General features: G+C 41.8%; 3 protein-coding genes across 3 annotated transcripts; 1 reads left to right on the plus strand and 2 right to left on the minus strand.

Moving 5' to 3' along the window:
* The first annotated feature begins 5,234 nt into the window (after window positions 1-5,234).
* LOC117548943 (histone H2A) lies at window positions 5,235-13,586 on the plus strand. Its single transcript, XM_034220479.1, has 2 exons — window positions 5,235-5,896; window positions 13,306-13,586. The coding sequence occupies exon 1, from the start codon at window positions 5,264-5,266 to the stop codon at window positions 5,645-5,647; it is 384 nt and encodes a 127-aa protein (XP_034076370.1). The 5' UTR covers window positions 5,235-5,263; the 3' UTR covers window positions 5,648-5,896; window positions 13,306-13,586.
* Window positions 13,587-14,428: 842 nt separating this feature from the next.
* Window positions 14,429-15,402, minus strand: LOC117548950 (histone H3). The gene has a single exon (XM_034220484.1). It carries the CDS (start codon window positions 15,384-15,386, stop codon window positions 14,976-14,978), a length of 411 nt encoding a protein of 136 aa, XP_034076375.1. The 5' UTR covers window positions 15,387-15,402; the 3' UTR covers window positions 14,429-14,975.
* A 346-nt stretch (window positions 15,403-15,748) lies between these two features.
* On the minus strand, window positions 15,749-17,353 carry LOC117548942 (histone H1-like). The gene has a single exon (XM_034220478.1). The coding sequence runs from the start codon at window positions 17,296-17,298 to the stop codon at window positions 16,678-16,680; it is 621 nt and encodes a 206-aa protein (XP_034076369.1). The 5' UTR covers window positions 17,299-17,353; the 3' UTR covers window positions 15,749-16,677.
* Window positions 17,354-18,017: the final 664 nt, after the last annotated feature.

Genomic DNA, 18,017 nt, shown 5'->3' on the forward strand with positions numbered 1-18,017 from the left:
TCTGATAATTGTTTACTTTTCACTCATTTCAAGACTTCGTTACCTTCATCAGGTGTTAGGTTTGTGTATGTTATAACACCTCCATATTTGAAATCATTTACCATTTGAAAAATTACTCGCAAACTGTTGCAATAGGAAGTACTCACACAGTAAATACAGGTATATCTATATATAATACAGGTTCGCAACTCACATATCATATAAATATTCCTGTTACTGTATAAGCTCTCAAAGCCTTTGCATGTAGAGCTATGTTGCATCTTTCGCTTGTTTTGGGCGTCTGACATTAACATCCGCTGCACGTCTCATTGTAATTTATGTTATAGATAGGTCTATAATATTGTTCAGCTTGCACATGAATGACTACTTTTTTGTAAGTGATCTTATTTTAAAGTAGTAGTAGTTGTAGTATAACCTTTATCTAGCCAAGAAAATCAATTACAGTTTTTCTCGATTGCTAACACACATTCTTTTTTTCTCAGAACACTAAACACAATTCACAAAACCACACACCCAAAGTGCAAAACTCCTCAATTTCTCCTGCTAAGTGAAGAACTGCACTCAAAACTACATAAACACTTACCAAATGCAAACTTTTGCACCAAATATAACTTCATTCATAATACTAGATCAGGGGTGGCCAACCCGCGGCTCTCGAGCCGCATGCGGCTCTTTGCCTAGTTTCATGCGGCTCTTAAGTTCATATCGAATTGTATATGTGTGAGTTTGGGGGAGAGACACTGACTCCTGACTAGTGTTGCACGGTGTACCGATACTTGAAAGGTACCGCGATACCCTGCCGTTAAAAACGTTACGATTCCTCCGTTTCATTAGTATCGGTACTTTAAAGTGCCCGTGAAGTGCATGTTTTTGCGCCAAAATGAAATGGCAGTTTCATTCCTTAAATATCATTGTGCCTGTTCATGGCTAAAATAATTTGTAATTATTAATTGTAATAATATCGGCCGTCTAAGCCTACCGGAAGTTGCAGACGATAGCGGCTGTGACGTCACAAGATGGGCCCTGTTGTGATTGTAAACATGGCGGAGACTTTGGAAAGTGATACAAGTGCGAGAGAAATGATTGATTTTGACAGGATAGATGAGGAAAGTGGCACAGAAGATGGAAGTGCAGGGGGGTCCTTTGCCTTGTTTAAAATCTCTGCTCGGGCTCAGCCTCTGGGAAATAATTAGCTTATGTACATGTCATGTGCTAGAGTATTATTAAACTATTAAATTATTAAACCCACTGAGATAACTTAGGCTACGGTTTACAATATAATCACTCAGAGTCCTTTACCTCCCTGAGCTGACGTTATCTCTCTCAGTCCCACAGGAGAGGACTCTCCCTCTCCTTATTGTTGAAACAGCTAATCTCCGTTAGCTCCGAGCTAGCACCAGATGCTAACAACAACCCTGTAACTCTCTCAGTCTCTCTTTCTTTCTCTCTCTCTCTCTCTCGAATCGACCAGTGGCCTTTATTTGTCATGAACAATCAACGAATCTACGAAACAATGACACCAGCCAGGCTCAGCTTCATCTTTTGGGAACATAAACATCGCCACTTCGGCAGACTTGACATTAATACGGCCAGCGGCAATGCATCGCTTCCCGTGTGTTTTTCCTCCCTTTTTCTTCACTGTCGCCTCCATTGTCAGGTTTTCTCAATTGGCAATCACTTCCAGTCGACTCCGACACACTTTCCAGTAAAATACTCGCTCAAAAACTTTGATAAATTCGACTTTGAAACAGAGAAACAATAAACTGTGATGAATGTAAACACTTCGGCGGCGACCATCTCGTGACGTCACGCAGTAGATCGCAAGCCACGCCCACGAAGGCGGAGGTCAACTGCGGATTTCCCTGCGGCAAATTCAAAACTCGTCAAATTCGTTGCTATTCCAACATCTTTTGATATGATTCCAATGGACAATTTTGGTCATTAATATACGTATTAGCATAACAGATAATGCACAGGCGCACACTTCACGGGGTCTTTAAGAATGACGGGGGAAAGTACTCCCGTGAGAAAGCGCCGTTTTAATAAGAGCCGTGTGTGTTCAGCACTCTGCTTCCACTCTCTCAAGCACGCTCTAAGTCCCTCCCCTCTTTCGTGCAGGCGGCCACGCGCTAGCTGCCAGAGCATGTGAGAACACGAGAAGCATGGCTGCAAGTGGGAGTGCAACTGCCGCTGCGCCTCGGCTTGTTGACAAAAAAGACGCCAGAAGCAACATTTTTGATGTATTTTAGCTATATCTCTGACAGTGAGGGCAAGCCTACGGACACCACGAGGCCTGTCTGTAAGACATGTATTCATTTTATTAATTAATTTATTGTTCTCATTGTTTAAAAGTGTGTGTTATGGTTTTGGTCTGGTGTGAAATAAAGCACAATAATTACATTTAAGACTGTTTCCTTTTTTTAAAGAAAAGTATCGAAAAATAATCGGAATCGCAATTATTGACTTGGTATCGAAACCAAAATGTTGGTATCGTGACAACACTAGCTACTCCTGACAGTTAAACCTGATATTTAGTAGGTCTGTTAAGTATTGAATGCTGATCATTCTGACGTAATTTGGCCGGTCAAAGTTGTTTGGGCTCGGATAAAATTGGCTCTCCCTACTTGTGTATGTGTGGTGTCAGGTGTCAGTATGAGAGGATGACAGCTCGTCTAATTTTGATGTGGCCCAAGAGCCAATCACAATAATACCTGTGATGCAGTGAACCAATCACCTTTGAGGGGGTGAAAACCTATCGTTGATTAAACACTATCCAGTGTTTCCCCTACCATTGTCAAGGTGTTTAAAAAATATATATAATTTTTTTTGTTTAAATATATAGCACCAAATTGCAAATAATCTATAACTACTGTCACTTTTCACATTGAACATGTGCTCTTTTATTAAATAAACGTTTTCATTTTAAGTTGTGGGTTTAGTGTTTTTGACCCTAAGAAACACTGATGCATTAATCAATAACAATAATCCACAGCTCCTCTCTCTGCTCCAGAGGATTTAAAAAATATATATCCCAATGTCACAAAAATGCATCAGTGACATGGTTGAAATCTTGTCTCCAGAAAACAAAAAACTGAAACAAGCGGTATCAGTGACTGTGTGTTTGATGTGGCTCTTTGCAGTAACATAGAAAACATTTGGCTCTTAACCTCTGACTGGTTGGCCACCCCTGTACTAGATGGTTTGACCACCCAGCTACACACTGCTGAGCATACTCTAAAGCACTTCATCTGTTCTGGGCTGTGCTCTGTACAGAGAGGGTTCTGCAGAGAAAGATTGCTTGAGTTTACAGAAATACAGTAAATGAAGAAATACAAATGAGTTGTTGAAAGAAATCACATTGTATTCAAAGATAACACCGTGCAACATCTCAGCACATAGTTACTCTGCTTCGGATCTCTCTAAGTGTGATGCATTGTTTGCCAAAACCCAGTTAGTAACTGCTGCTTCCTGTTTCTCATTGAACATCCTTAGCCTTCCACCTCTTTGTTTCTCAGTCCTTCAGATAAACAAAGATATAGTCGGTCAGTGTCTGTGTTGCATAAAAGTGAGTTTACCACAGTACATCGTGCAGGATTGGTGTCCAGTTATGCAACATGCTAACAATTCAATTACAGTAATGAAGTAAATTCGTTTCACACAACAGATATAAGCTCTGATATATCATGAACTATGCAGAGCTACAAACTGGTAACTAACATGTTTTCAAGTCTAAGTGTCCGGATTACAGAGGCAACAGTACATCGGTTTAGATTAGGCTGAACCCTGTGTCCAGCCTCTCTCATCGTCAAACCATGGTTGATAACATTTCATTTCCTTAGAGAGTACTCTTCTTTGTCCACGTCCTCTCCCTCCAGCTCTACCTCTCATTCTTCCTCCTCTCACTCTCACCCACCTCTTCCTCCTCCTCTCACTCTCAGCCCACCTCTTCCTCCTCCTCTCACTCTCAGCTCTTGCTCTTGCTCTTGCTCTTGCTCTTGCTCTTGCTCTTGCTCTTGCTCTTGCTCTTGCTCTTGCTCTTGCTCTCGCTCTCGCTCTCGCTCTCGCTCTCGCTCTCGCTCTCGCTCTCGCTCTCGCTCTCGCTCTCGCTTCCATGTTGGCTTCCATTGATGCTGTAAGAAAGTACTCACCTGTGGTCTTTTTATAGTGCTAACATCCTGATTGATGAGCCAACAATTATGTTATCAGGTGTTTGGTCAGGTGGAACGTGTTTCTTGATCATTGGTCGATGTGTGAGGCCTTTTGAATATCAGTGTTTTAAACCTGCTAACACGTGACTTTATGTTAGATTCCTGTGTCTTACGTGGAGAAACGTGTGCAGTGGTTTGCAAAAAGTGCCATGTTGATTTGTAAATTGTGTGAAAACGTGTTTAGAGTTTTGGAGATTTGAGCCGATGTTTTGCTCTTTGAGTGTCAGTTAAAATAATTGTGCTTTATGTAGAATTTTAGTGTGTTAGCAATCGAGAAAAACTGTAAGAACAAATCATTATTTTCAATGATGACCGACAGGGGGCAAAAGGCTTCCCGAGGGGATGGGGGTTGGGAGAAAGAAAATAAAAAGACAGACTCCGAGCACTAGAGAACCCAGGAGACAACAAGTGTAAATGGAAATGCAATCCATGTTCAATCATCACAAGCAGCGAACAACATTTCTCTAATTCCCCTTCTCGACTCCTCTCCTCGTGTCTTCGTACTGCCCGCAGGAGATGCGAGCGGAGGAGTCGAGGAAGGGAACCGAGGAGAGAGGAGTGGAAGCAGCAGGCGGTTAGAGAAATGAGAACTCCTCTCCTCTGAGCAGTCATTTTAAAGAGACGTCCATTAATGATGACAGGAGGCAGAGCAGCACTTTTTTTAATATTGTTATTATTACTATGATTATTATATTTAATATTTTGCAACTCTGGCACCCGATTTCCTTGGGAATGAATAAAGTCTTATCTCCATATTGCTGCTTTTTCTTTTGATGTTGTTCTTTTTTCTTTATTGAATATCTTATATTCTACACGCAACAAAGTGTGAGAGTTAAAGAAACAAAGCAACAAGACATTACATACCTTTATTTTGAAGTAAAAGTATAAAGAGGAGGCTCTGTGACATAAGGAAACGTACCCTAAGCTTTCCACCGATTGGACAATGAGAGATACGGTCAAGATGGCCAATCAACAGGCAGCTTGGTGTATATATAATTTGTCTTGGCAGGTAGACACACATTTCTTCCTCAACTTAATAAAAAAATCTATCCAGAATGTCAGGTCGAGGCAAAACCGGCGGAAAGGCTAGAGCAAAGGCCAAGACCCGTTCCTCCCGTGCCGGGCTCCAGTTCCCTGTCGGCCGTGTCCACAGACATCTGAGGAAGGGTAACTATGCTCATCGTGTCGGAGCCGGAGCCCCCGTCTACCTGGCGGCTGTGCTGGAGTACCTGACCGCTGAGATCCTGGAGCTGGCTGGAAACGCTGCCCGCGACAATAAGAAGACCCGTATCATCCCCCGTCACCTGCAGCTGGCTGTCCGCAACGACGAGGAGCTCAACAAGCTGCTGGGAGGAGTGACCATCGCTCAGGGCGGTGTGCTGCCCAACATCCAGGCTGTGCTTCTGCCCAAGAAGACCGAGAAGGCCGCGAAGAAGTAAACTACCCGACTCATTAAGAACGAAACAACGGCTCTTTTAAGAGCCACACAAACCTCCTTAAAGAGTGCTTCCTACCTATGTGTTAGTCTCTTGTATGTGCATGTAGTAGAGTCATGCTCTTGCATCTTTCCTAGTTACCGCAGTGACTGGCCAGTAGTGGACAAGGGGAACATTGTATTAGTATTTACGATTGCAAACTGCTCTTTCCTAGCTACCGGTGTTACAGTGTCACTGAAGTCATGACAACTGGCGGTGTCAGTACCAGATATGTTCGGCCTACCAAATATGTTCGGGTGTATTTCCGTCGCATCCGTCATCCGTCATATCCGTCATATACTCACCTCCCTCTGCTCCCAGCGCTATGCTGCCACACACCGGCCGTCTGCGGAACTGCAGCCGGAGGAACTCGGTACAGCTTGTTATGTGTGAACGATCTAGATCCCTCCGCTTCCCCATAATTACCGCGAACATTTTAACTTTCATGACAGAAATGGAGAGCTTTTATGCTGAGATAAAGCAGTACGTGCTCAATGGTGGTTACCACAATCTCACCATCGCCGCTGAAAAGCATGATAAAAGGAAGGCGTTCATTCGGAGGGCATCCAAACAATACCTGATCAAAGGTAAGTAACAGAATAAGACCATGGTTAAGTCACGAACATACGTTTTTATTATGAGGTATAAACCCCCTGTACATGTGACATCATCACATCCCTTTACTTATAGGGATCAATAAAGTATATATCTATCTATCTATTTATCTAATGGTGTTTTTTGGTGCAAAAGTGATCATACCTCTAATGGTTTATCATATTGCAATTCCAACATTTTTCAGTAAATCGCAAGGACTCCACAGCTTGTTTCTCCTTTTTCTTTTTATACACACTTTACATTACTGTAGTTGTTACGTCTAAACCACATTTGCCACTGGATTTCTTGAACAGCTTTTAGTCATAATGTCATCTCTACACATGTCTAAATGATTGTTTTTTTGTTCCTGTTGTGCCAGCTGGAGATTTGTACTACACATACAAGGACAATGAGAGGATGGTTGTGTGCACCAAGGACCAAATTATCAATGTCCTGAAGGAGTGCCATGATAACCTGGGTTCCGGAGGTCATGCAGGGAGAAGGCGCACCACCGAGAAGGTTTTGGCAACGTACCACTGGTCCACTATGCGGGAGGACGTGAAGAAATGGGTGGGAGTTTTTGACTGACTGACTGATTATTGATCTACAGAAATGTGTTGTATGTGTACATTGAAACAGAGTGAGACAGTTTGAGCTCCATCAGAGCAGAGAAAACATATTTCAGAACTTTAACAGTTTAATTCTGTCTCCTCTGAAAGTTTTCTCTGTTCTATCATTTTTATACCTAAAGTTTTTTGTTTTGCTGATTGAAAATGTATGATATTTGCTAAGGTTGATGAGTGTCCCCGCTGCCAGCAACACGAGGTCATTAAAACGGTTGCACCCGTACTGCATCCCATTCATGTTCCCGAGGCATGGACTGTCCTTGGTGTGGATCTCATTGGCCCACTTCCCTCCACTGCTAAGGGCAAAAGGTACTATCATGATGGGCTGAAGCATGTGTAACCTCCTTTAAAGGTTCTAAACGTGAAGAATCTGGTTTAAAAAGAAAGGAAATCATTTACAGTGATTCTGTATGTATTTACAACATTCTGCATTTTATATTGCAGATACATTCTAACAGCGACTGATCTGTTCACGAAGTGGGTGGTAGCAAAAACGCTCTACCACAAAACAGCTGTTGAGGTCTCAAAAAAGATTGTGAATATTCTTCGAGATTTCGGTCTTGTCGAGAAGATCATTACCGACCAAGGACGGGAATTTGTCAATGAGGTACAATAATCTATCTAATACAGTGTATGTGTTATGTGTAACAATGTAATACGATTTTTCAGGTAATTTGGTAATTGGTGTACACTAAACCATCTGCAGGTCAACCGTGGTGTTTTTGATGCACTGGGTGTAAAACACTGCATCACTTCAGCGTACCATCCCCAGTGCAATGGCCAAGATGAGCGTACAAACCCAAACATAAAAAAAAGCACTTGCAAAGTACTGTGGAGAGGACCAGAATGACTGGGATTTACATCTGAGGGGCATTGTGGCGAGCATTAACACCTCAAAGCAGGTACAATGTTGTAACAAATGCAGATGGAAACAATACTCAACAGAGATACTAAAAGGAATTTTTATGCTTTCAGAGGTCAACCAAGTGCACGCCCTATTTTGCCCAGTTTGGGAGGCACCCTCGCGTCCCGGGTGTTATAAATGCTACAGTCAATGACAGGGATGATACCTCTGTGTTGGTGCCTGCTGATGAGGCAGAACAGCAGCTTGAGGCAAAGGCTGCAACCATTGCAGATTTGCACTCGAAGGTGAGAATAAAATGGCAATATTTAAAACATAATAACTCCTAAAAAATGCAAGCGTATGTTAAGGACTGTAAATGATAACTGTTACATATCTTTCTCAGATTTACCAGAACATCCAAATAGCACAACAGAGACAGAAAATCTCTTTTGAAAAACGCAAGGGAAAGAATGTGAAATCTTTCCTGATTAACGTTGGAGATGAGGTCCTAAGAGCGAATAAGAGGAAGGAGGGCCGAAAAGGTGGAAAACTGGAGTGCAACTGGTTTGGCCCTTATGTGGTTTCCTCAATCACCAACAAGGGTGTGGCAACCCTGTTGAGCTCAACAGGAGCTCAGCTGAGACAGAGTGTGAATGTGTCTCAGCTGAAGCCCTTTATCAGGCCTATGTTGAGAGGTATTTTGATTATCAATACAAGGACACATTTTAGGTATACTTCATGTGTGGTACTTCAATAATACTGTTTATTTTTTGTCTATCTAATAACAGCTGAACCGAAGTTGGATTCGGAGGGGTCTGTTGCTGACCACCAGTATGCCCTCTCTGGTGCGAAATACGCAAAGGATCTACATCCGATTCAAGACAAGCTGGTAGATATATGTTTACTTCATGCACATTGATGGAGGTGCATTGTTTTGATTTTAATTTTTCTATGTTTTCTATTGGCTTGAAGTATGTTTTGCAATCTGTTATTTGCAGCTCAGCTATGTGCTAGACCACAATAGGCCTGGAGCAGAGGTCATTGTGAAGGAGGGTGATGTGTGCCTGACCAGAGAGGACTTTTGGAGCCTGGGTCTTCCTCAGTGCATGGAGTCAAATGTAGGTATACTTGAGCTTTCCTCCCAACTTCATCTTGTCTCAAATAAATGGCACAGGTAACTTACTGTTGTTACTGTTTCAGATTGGAAACACGTGCCTGAAGATGGTACAAGAAGCCAAAGACATGTACGGTTTTCAACAGACATCATTGGCCTGCTTTTTTCTTTTGAATAACACATATTTTCTAAATAGCTGTTTAGTGGTGAAACTCCAATCTCGTGAAGTGTGGTTGTCTCTTGTTGTTGAACATACTTCTATGAAGATTTCATTTTTTTTTGAAAAACTATCAATATAGGGCAAAGATATATACATCGTGGATATGTATGTGGTTCCTACCTGGAAGTCCAAAACAGCTGACGTGTTGGCCAGTTTTCCAGTAAGTTCCTGTTGCTTGAGACCTATGTTTCTTGAAATTGATATACAGCAACTTAAAATCCCTTGTTTAAAATACTAGGCTGACCAATTGGCCACCAAGGACATGGTTTTCATCCCTGCCTGGAGTCGGCAGCAAGGAAAGGCAGATCACTATTTGCTTTGCGTGAGTCTGTTCCAAATGATCTCACCAGCATGTACAAAATGAACATAAGTTGTGCTGTGTGGTTTTCTTCTGGTGTTTGATTATGTCTAATTTCAGCTATTTTGTCAATGGTTGACAGGTGATCAAGCCAGCAAAGAGAGAGTTATATTTGCTCGACCCTCTTAAGCCAGATGGCTTTGGGGACAATTCCTACAAGGACATATTTAGGTTTTTGTAACATGATTACCCCCTCACCGTTCTGTGGCTTGTATGGGAGTTCTAAATAGTTTATAGTATTCTAATACTGCAGTAACCATCTTGTAGACCAGGGGTCTGAATCTGATCAAATTCATTTATAATATATCTCCATTTCCACAAAGTCTGGAGTGTCCTTAGTGGAACCAAAAGAAAAAGAGTCTGCAACAGGATGCTATGAATTATAATATTCATTTTGTTATAAGCCTTGTTCAAAGGTTGTTTTCAAGTTCAGCTTTGTTCAGCGGCTGGTAAACGTATTTTTGTTTGTTTTATTTTAGCCCCGTTCAGTGGCTTTCATAACTTTCCTCTTTTAAGGCATGCAATAGTTCAATGTAAGGAAATCCAAAAACATGAATTATATTGTGTATAGCGTTCCTTCACCAAATCAATTCCCATGTCTTATCATTTCTTTTGACAGTGACCTAGCGCACCGCATTGCTCCAGGTCAGTGGACAGTAAAGTTCGGCAGAGACGTCAAGGTACATTTCTCCACCATCTCATACACCTGCTTTCACATGTCTTTATTTTCCATTTGACCATGAACATCACTGTTATATTCCAAATTCTTACAGGGTTAGCCTCACCAAACCACGGGCAATGACTGTGGTGTCTTCATACTGATGGTAAATTCCTCCCTTGACACTTTTTTTTAAGGGGTTTTGTTAGTTTTTGAAACTCATAACTTAACAGATCTTTATCCTTTCACAGTATGCACTCAACTTCAGCACAGATGCTCTACTTTGGTTTACCGAGGTCAGTATTTATCCTCTGAGTTAGTATTTCAGGGGGAAGAGGGGGCTAACATTGAGTAGACAAATGATGAGGTTCCATTCATTTTCAACTTTATTATTGTTACATTTTCTTTTAGCGGGACATAGCACAGATCCGGAAATGGTGGTGCATTATGCTCATGGAACGGTACCAGATTGAAGGGTAAATCATACATTTTAAATGTTACTTTATAGACAACAGTTTCTTTGACACTGATTTACATTTTCATCCTGATATTATGTGATTTTTATAGCCACGGACAGATCCAGATTATTTAACACATGCATACATATTGATAATTGTATACACATGTAATTAAACAATCACATGACCCACACCTTATATTTTCCTTCAAAGGTCCAGTTTCAAAAGTCCGACATGTGCTTCATATTGGAGGTAATATCTTTTCAGTGAAGCAGTAACTGTTTTTTGTTTAAAAAACGACCTGTGATCACGGCAGAATTTCCAACTATTATGTCTCACTGCTTTTTTTAACTTTATTGATAGCTGTTTTTTACCTCAAGGAGAAGAATAACAAAACATAAGAAAAATGTGTGTGATATATTCAACATTAATATTAAAAATGTGTATTTTTGCTACCTGAAGCCCAAAGAATCTTGGTATTTCGATTGTGCTGGCAACAGTCTAGTCAATGTGTTGTTAAATATGTTTGATCTAGTCTGACCAATACTTCACAGCTGCCAAACTGTCTTCTCTCGGACCTTCTGATGGAAGTGGTTCTCCAGGAAGGTGACAAAGCGTACTCATCACTCACTCTAGTGTGTACCACCTTCAGAGACACAATGTCCACTGTGTCTTTCAGAAGAGGGGCCCACTTTCGCTGGCTTGAGAGTAAGTGATTCAGTGAAGGTGCAGCAGTATACGACAGCTGTGGTGTCTATGCATATTTTTAATGGCTCTATTGAAATGCTTGTTTTACACAGGTGTTGCTACATGGAGTTTGTTCTCTGCTTCATACAAGCAGGATTTCAACGTCATGTACACCATTGACACCTGCCGTGGATGCTTGGAGCCTTACAAAAACTGCAAACCAGGTAGACTTCTTATTCTGGATAATAATGTTTATGTGTCATTACATATTTAGTGTGTTGTGGTCCTAGTGTGATTCAATTACAATATTTTCTTTTTCTATTCATAGGATATGTTGGGAAAGGTAAAAGAGGAGAATTGCAGGGCATCTACTCTGATGACCAACATCCAGGCTATTGCAGTCCCTTCTGCAACCAGATATCATAGGTAAAGATTAACTCACACAAACAAATGTCAGAATAGACTAAATTGTCACTGCAATTAATGAAGATCATCATTTGATATCTTACCTTCAAGTTTGGTTTTCCCGGACGCTGCCCGTCGTGGACTTCGGGTCGTGGACTTCGGGTCGTGGCTGAACCTGTCTCTGCAGTCCTGCCTTGGGTCATGCTGCTTCCCTGATGGCTTCCTCATATATTCTGAACAATCTGTGCTGTTTTCCTATCCACATGTAAAAGGAACTAGAAGGATTTCTTGATACTAAGGGCTGTAGAGAAAAGTTTGGAGCTTTTTCCATTAACGTTGAAGTTCAAATTCTCAATAAACACTTGAATGCTGTGCTGTCTTTCTATTTACTTGAATGTGTGAATTCATTCAGTTGGGTAGGTAAGCTTGGGATGGATATATGAAATATATACATACAAAAAATTAGAGACTCTTTCCAATGAAAGTAGCTAGCCGCAATAGCTCCAAGATTGCTATATCTAGTTTGTAGGTCGCCAAGTTGGCATCATTGACAGTTCGTCTCTTAAAGCCTCTAAAGCTCTGCAACAAAAAAGGATCATTATGAATGTAAATACTATACATGGTAATGCAGCAGGGCATAGTGCGATGAGGCAGGCAGGCAGAACCAGATTTATTTCTAAATATTTGTCGATCAATATTAGGCTACACTAATATAAGGCTACTAGTATTATGATATTACTGCAATAATATTCCAGTGGTGGCTGCTTAAGGTTGTTTCTGGCTCGTTTGATCCAAACATTGTCCAAAGCTCAAAATGTATTGTAATAGATGTAAGAATTCTCAAAATGTACAATATGTTTTGATCCAACACAATATTCTGATTCAATCCATATATGTTAGGGTTTTTTTTTTTCACCAAAATAAATAGACTGCCTTCTCTCCAGCTCACCGCACACAAAGGGGGGGGGGGGGGGGGGGGGGGGGGGGGGGGGGGGGGGGGGGGGGGGGGGGGGGGGGGGGGGGGGGGGGGCATCTGTATTAACGGGTCAGTCTATAAGCACTCTAATAGCACCATAAATTACATTTAAATAACCACAAAAAGACAATTATTGTTTCCGATATTGATTTAACGAGATGCTGTTATAACATGGAAACGGCTTAATTTAAAAAAATAAGCTTCAAAAATGTTTTATGAAGCACACTGGGTACAGCCCTGTAATACATGTGTTCCGTGTGTATATAGTCTTACGCAAGAAACACATAGCATGAACAGACTGCAACAAAACCAGTCTTACAAAACAGACTTCTGCTAAACTGGTGCAGAAGCAAAGCATCTACCTTAGATGAAGTTCACACAGAACTGTGGAAAAGGGAGAACATCTGTACTTGCTTTCAACGACATGATCAGGCTTATATATTATAAAAGTGTTGGCTAAAGTAACGCAGAATATATATATTTTTTAATTGTAAATAATTAAGTACACACACATAACAAGCTGTACCGAGTTCCTCCGGCTGCAGTTCCGCAGACGGCCGGTGTGTGGCAGCATAGCGCTGGGAGCAGAGGGAGGTGAGTATATGACGGATATGACGGATGACGGATGCGACGGAAATACACCCGAACATATTTGGTAGGCCGAACATATCTGGTACTGACAGCGGCATTCTATTATTTTCGTCACAGGGATCCGGGGCGTGTCCATTGTGGACTTACCAGGAAATAAACATGTCGATCGCCTCGTTTGTCGTTTACATTCATCTTTTGCTATATCTGCCTTCCTAACATCACTTTGATGCACATTCACTACTCCTATGTGAGGTTGTGGGTGAGAGGTTGATATCGTGACGCTTCCAGGGATGTATCGGAAGTTACAAAGTAGGTGACTGTGGATGCCTGCTCAAAACATTACACACTTCAATAAATCATTTAAATTATATATTTGTGTCCGACTTTCATTTGTACATCGTTCTTAATGTGATTTATATTAGCTTTGACCTTCAGACAGCCTCAAAGTAAAACACAATAATAAAAATGCTTGTCCTTTGTTAAACATGAAGCTGTCTTTGGCTCTTTTCTTCTGTAACACAACCTATGTGGGGCGAATAAAGGTATTCTGATTACATTGAACCTGTTGTGGAAAAATTATTTATCAAATTGTTATGAAACAAATGAGATAAATATCGCTGTGACACTGATGTCACATCGGGACATTAACCCTAAACATTCACAGTAAACCCGGAGTGACATATGCACAATTAGAAATATTATTATGATCTGCTCAGTTAATTTAGTTAATATATTCTGGACTTACTTTTCTGTGGTTTACGGTACTGTGACATATCAGTATTATTAGCCATGGAAGATAGTTTGTTTGTTTCATTCCAAGCTATGCATCAAGGTTATTTTCATGTATGTAATTTGTTTTCCTGCACAGTGTAGAGTCTTGTTGTGATGAGAGGGATACAGGTATTTCATACAAAGACTTGCTCGCTGGAGAATAGCTACAGAATTGATATCACAATTGGATCGGAGCTGATCACAGCTTGTCTGATGATCCAGTCACCTCGATGCTGCTTTCGGGCTGTGAATAAACAACTTGTATTTTACTTTGAGGCTGTCTGAAGGTGTGGACAGCTATCAAATATACTATACATCACATTAAGAACGATGTACAAATGAAAGTTGGACACAAATATATCATTTAAATTATTTATTCAAGTTTGCAATGTTCTGAACAGGCATCCACTCAGTCACCTACTTTGTCATTTCCGATACCTCCCTGTAAGGGTCGCGATATCGAGCTCTCTCCCACCACCTCACATAGGAGTAGTGAATGTGCATCAAAGTGATGTTAGGAAGGCAGATATAGCAAAATATGAATGTAAACGACAAACGAGGTGATCGACGTTTATTTCCTGGTAAATCCCCAATGGCTCCTCAATGGACACGCCCCGGATCCCTGTGACGAACATAACAGGATGCCGCCAGTTGTCATGACTCCAGTTACACTGTAACACCGTGACTGGGGAACATTGTATTAGTGTTTATGATTGAACATTTTATTATGTTGAGATTAATGCTAGATATTAACGGACACGATTCAAAGTGTCAAATGAAAAATTGTGCATAGAATGACTATCTAACTAATGTCTGAATGAGTCATTATCCCAAACCATGTAACTTTGTTATTACTAAACTAATGATTCTAATCTTGGCCAGTGTTTGTTGGTAACAAATGTCAAAATATAGAGGAATGAGCACTTTAGTGAAGAGTGAGGTGGCTCTTAAAAGAGCCTTTGGGTTTGTGTGGGCTGGCTTCGGGTCAGTCTAAGCTCTCTCTCCGCGGATGCGGCGGGCCAGCTGGATGTCTTTGGGCATGATGGTGACCCTCTTGGCGTGGATGGCGCACAGGTTGGTGTCCTCGAACAGGCCGACCAGGTAAGCCTCGCTGGACTCCTGCAGAGCCATGACAGCGGAGCTCTGGAAGCGCAGGTCGGTCTTGAAGTCCTGAGCGATCTCCCTCACCAGGCGCTGGAAGGGCAGCTTGCGGATCAGCAGCTCGGTGGATTTCTGGTAGCGGCGGATCTCCCTCAGAGCCACGGTACCGGGCCTGTAACGGTGAGGCTTCTTCACTCCGCCGGTGGCCGGGGCGCTCTTACGAGCAGCCTTGGTGGCCAGCTGCTTCCTGGGGGCTTTGCCTCCGGTGGACTTACGGGCGGTCTGCTTGGTTCTTGCCATTGTAGTTTCTCCGTGTTCACAGTTCAAGACAGTATAACCCTCGCCGAGAACAGCGGCTTTATAAAGGAACTGCCGGAGTCAGGTCAGCGCTGATTGGCCCAGGGAAGATGACACGTGCGCTGTAGCTTATCAACTATTCGACGAAAGTAATTTGAAAAACGAAGCCTCTTCTCAACAGAAGATGCACCGCCAAAAACAAGTGAGTGAATAAGAAAAGCAGCTGCCCTAAAGGCCTCTGATTGAATACCTTTGTTTAGTTTAAAGTGAGACTAAACAAAGATAGCAGATTGTTTTTACTCTCTGTAAATAATAAACTAGTATTTGTTCCATGAGCCTTTAGAGGGGATATTAAGACATACCTGTTAAAGCCTCACTGTTTTATTTGTACTTATGAGTGAAAGGTTAACAATAGTTATTCTATCAAAATACATCAACAAGCAAAGTCAGAGTTAACCATAACTCTGACTGCTACCTTGTCCTGAAAGGCAAATCTCCCAAAATACAATATCTAGTTTAACAAACAAAAAAAGAAAAGGAGTTTATAAATTCATTTACACACACAAAAGTAGTCACCTTAAAACACACCAATAACATTAAGAAATCATATTGAATTAACTGAGAAAAAGTGCAGAAACTGAAGCTTTCCATCTGTTGTCAATTACACAGTCAGCACTGTTTGATATGGAGAGAGATATATGCAGGGTGCTTTTGCTGACTGACAGCTGTTAATGTATTTATTTATGTTTAATTATTATAAAAATGTTCTACAGATAAAATAAATGACCTTTTCAGAACAAAGCAATCCATGCAACATTTAAATTAAATAATTGAAGATTGGACACTGGTATAATAATATTCAAGTATGGAAACAGAAATAAAGCAAAAGAAACAGTTTGGAAGATAATGGCATGAATCTGTGGATGAACGGTGGCTGTAGTGTGTGATGGGCTGTGTGTGCTGTGGGCTGGTTATAGCGCTAACTACACTTCTGGACTTTGTACATATTCAACAGTACTGTTTCTGTTAATCGGATTGCCCCTTAAGTATAATAACCATGACATTATTTGAATATTAAGGTTATTCATTATTATCAAATTGCACATACTGTCTCGATGTCTGAGATCAAACATGTTCATACTAGCAAACGTGTTCATAATAAGACGTTTTGCATCTCGTCTCTCATCTTATTCTGACTGCAGTTATTGACACAAGAAATATGCTCATTATGACAAAATGGGTGGCTCTTAAAAGAGCCTTTTGTGGATCTTAGTCAGATCAGTCTGATGACAGCTCACTTCTTCTTGGGTGCTGCCTTCTTCGCTTTGGGTTTGGCGACCTTTGCGGGGGATTTCTTGACTGCAGGGGCCTTTTTCACCACCTTCTTGGGGCTCTTTGCAGCCTTTTTAACGACCTTCTTCGGGCTTTTAGCGACCTTCTTCGGGCTCTTGGTGGCCTTCTTGGGAGCTGCTTTCATGGCTGCTGCGGGTTTCTTCGCCTTCTTGGGAGACTTCTTTCCTGCCGCGGGCTTTTTGGCCGCTGCAGGTTTCTTGGCTGCGGGCTTCTTGGCTTTAGGAGCGACTTTCTTGGCTGCGGGCTTCTTGGTCTTAGGCTCGGCAACCTTCTTGCTTATCTTGAATGATCCGGACGCTCCGATGCCCTTGATCTGGACCAGTGTCCCATTAACGACCAGGATCTTGATGGCGGTCTTAACGCGGGAATTGTTCTTCTCCACATCGTAGCCTCCGGCAGCCAGAGCCTTCTTGACGGCGGACAGAGACACGCCGCTTCGCTCCTTGGATGCGGCCACAGCTTCAACGATGAGATCGCTGACTTTGGGGCCAGCTGCCTTCGGCTTGGAAACCTTCTTCCTGGCGGCTTTGGCCGGTGCAGCGGCTGGAGGGACTTCTGCCATTTTCTGCTCAAGTGTTCTGTTCCTGTTCACACTAACACGAGTCTGACTGAACTGCTGGAGAGAGCAGAGCAGGGGCTGCCCTTAAACACACCATGAGAACCGTGGAGACTCAACTAAGCCCATGGCGCCACTCTGCAGTCTGAAAACTTTACCACTTGTGTTTTCTCTTCACTGATAAAAGCCTCCAAAGTCATTGTGGAAAAAGTGCTGAAGGCTGACTGTTAATGGAACTGATAGCAGACTTGATTCGCTTCATTTTGAAAGTATGTATAGCTCTGATGCTCACTGAATTTTGTTTGTGGAGCTTCCAATCGTCACATTTCCCCCGCTGTGGACAGCACTGTTCAGCTGCTTATCCTCTAATTCTTCTACTGAAAACATTTCAAATGCACCAAATCTTTGATAAAAGCTGTTTTCAAGTTACCCACATGTGTGTCCAGGGACTCCCTTTAAAAAACAGCTGTATTTTGTTTATGATATTATAATAAAGTGACGTTTTCTGGTAGGAGCAAACACACTGATGATCCGGGGCATAGGGTGCGGTTTAACCAGGCTTCCCATTAAAGTTGCTCGCTGTGAACATGTCTCCAGGTGAGGAGGACTCATTTCATTATACAAAGTTAGGCTATTAATTATATCAAACAGCGTGGCAAATACAGCCTAGTTAAACTGTTTGGGAGGCTGTGGCTCAGTGGGTAGTGTGCTGGACTTCTATTCAG

The sequence above is a fragment of the Gymnodraco acuticeps genome, unplaced genomic scaffold, assembly GCF_902827175.1.
Source record: "Gymnodraco acuticeps unplaced genomic scaffold, fGymAcu1.1, whole genome shotgun sequence".
NCBI classification, from domain to species: domain Eukaryota; kingdom Metazoa; phylum Chordata; class Actinopteri; order Perciformes; family Bathydraconidae; genus Gymnodraco; species Gymnodraco acuticeps.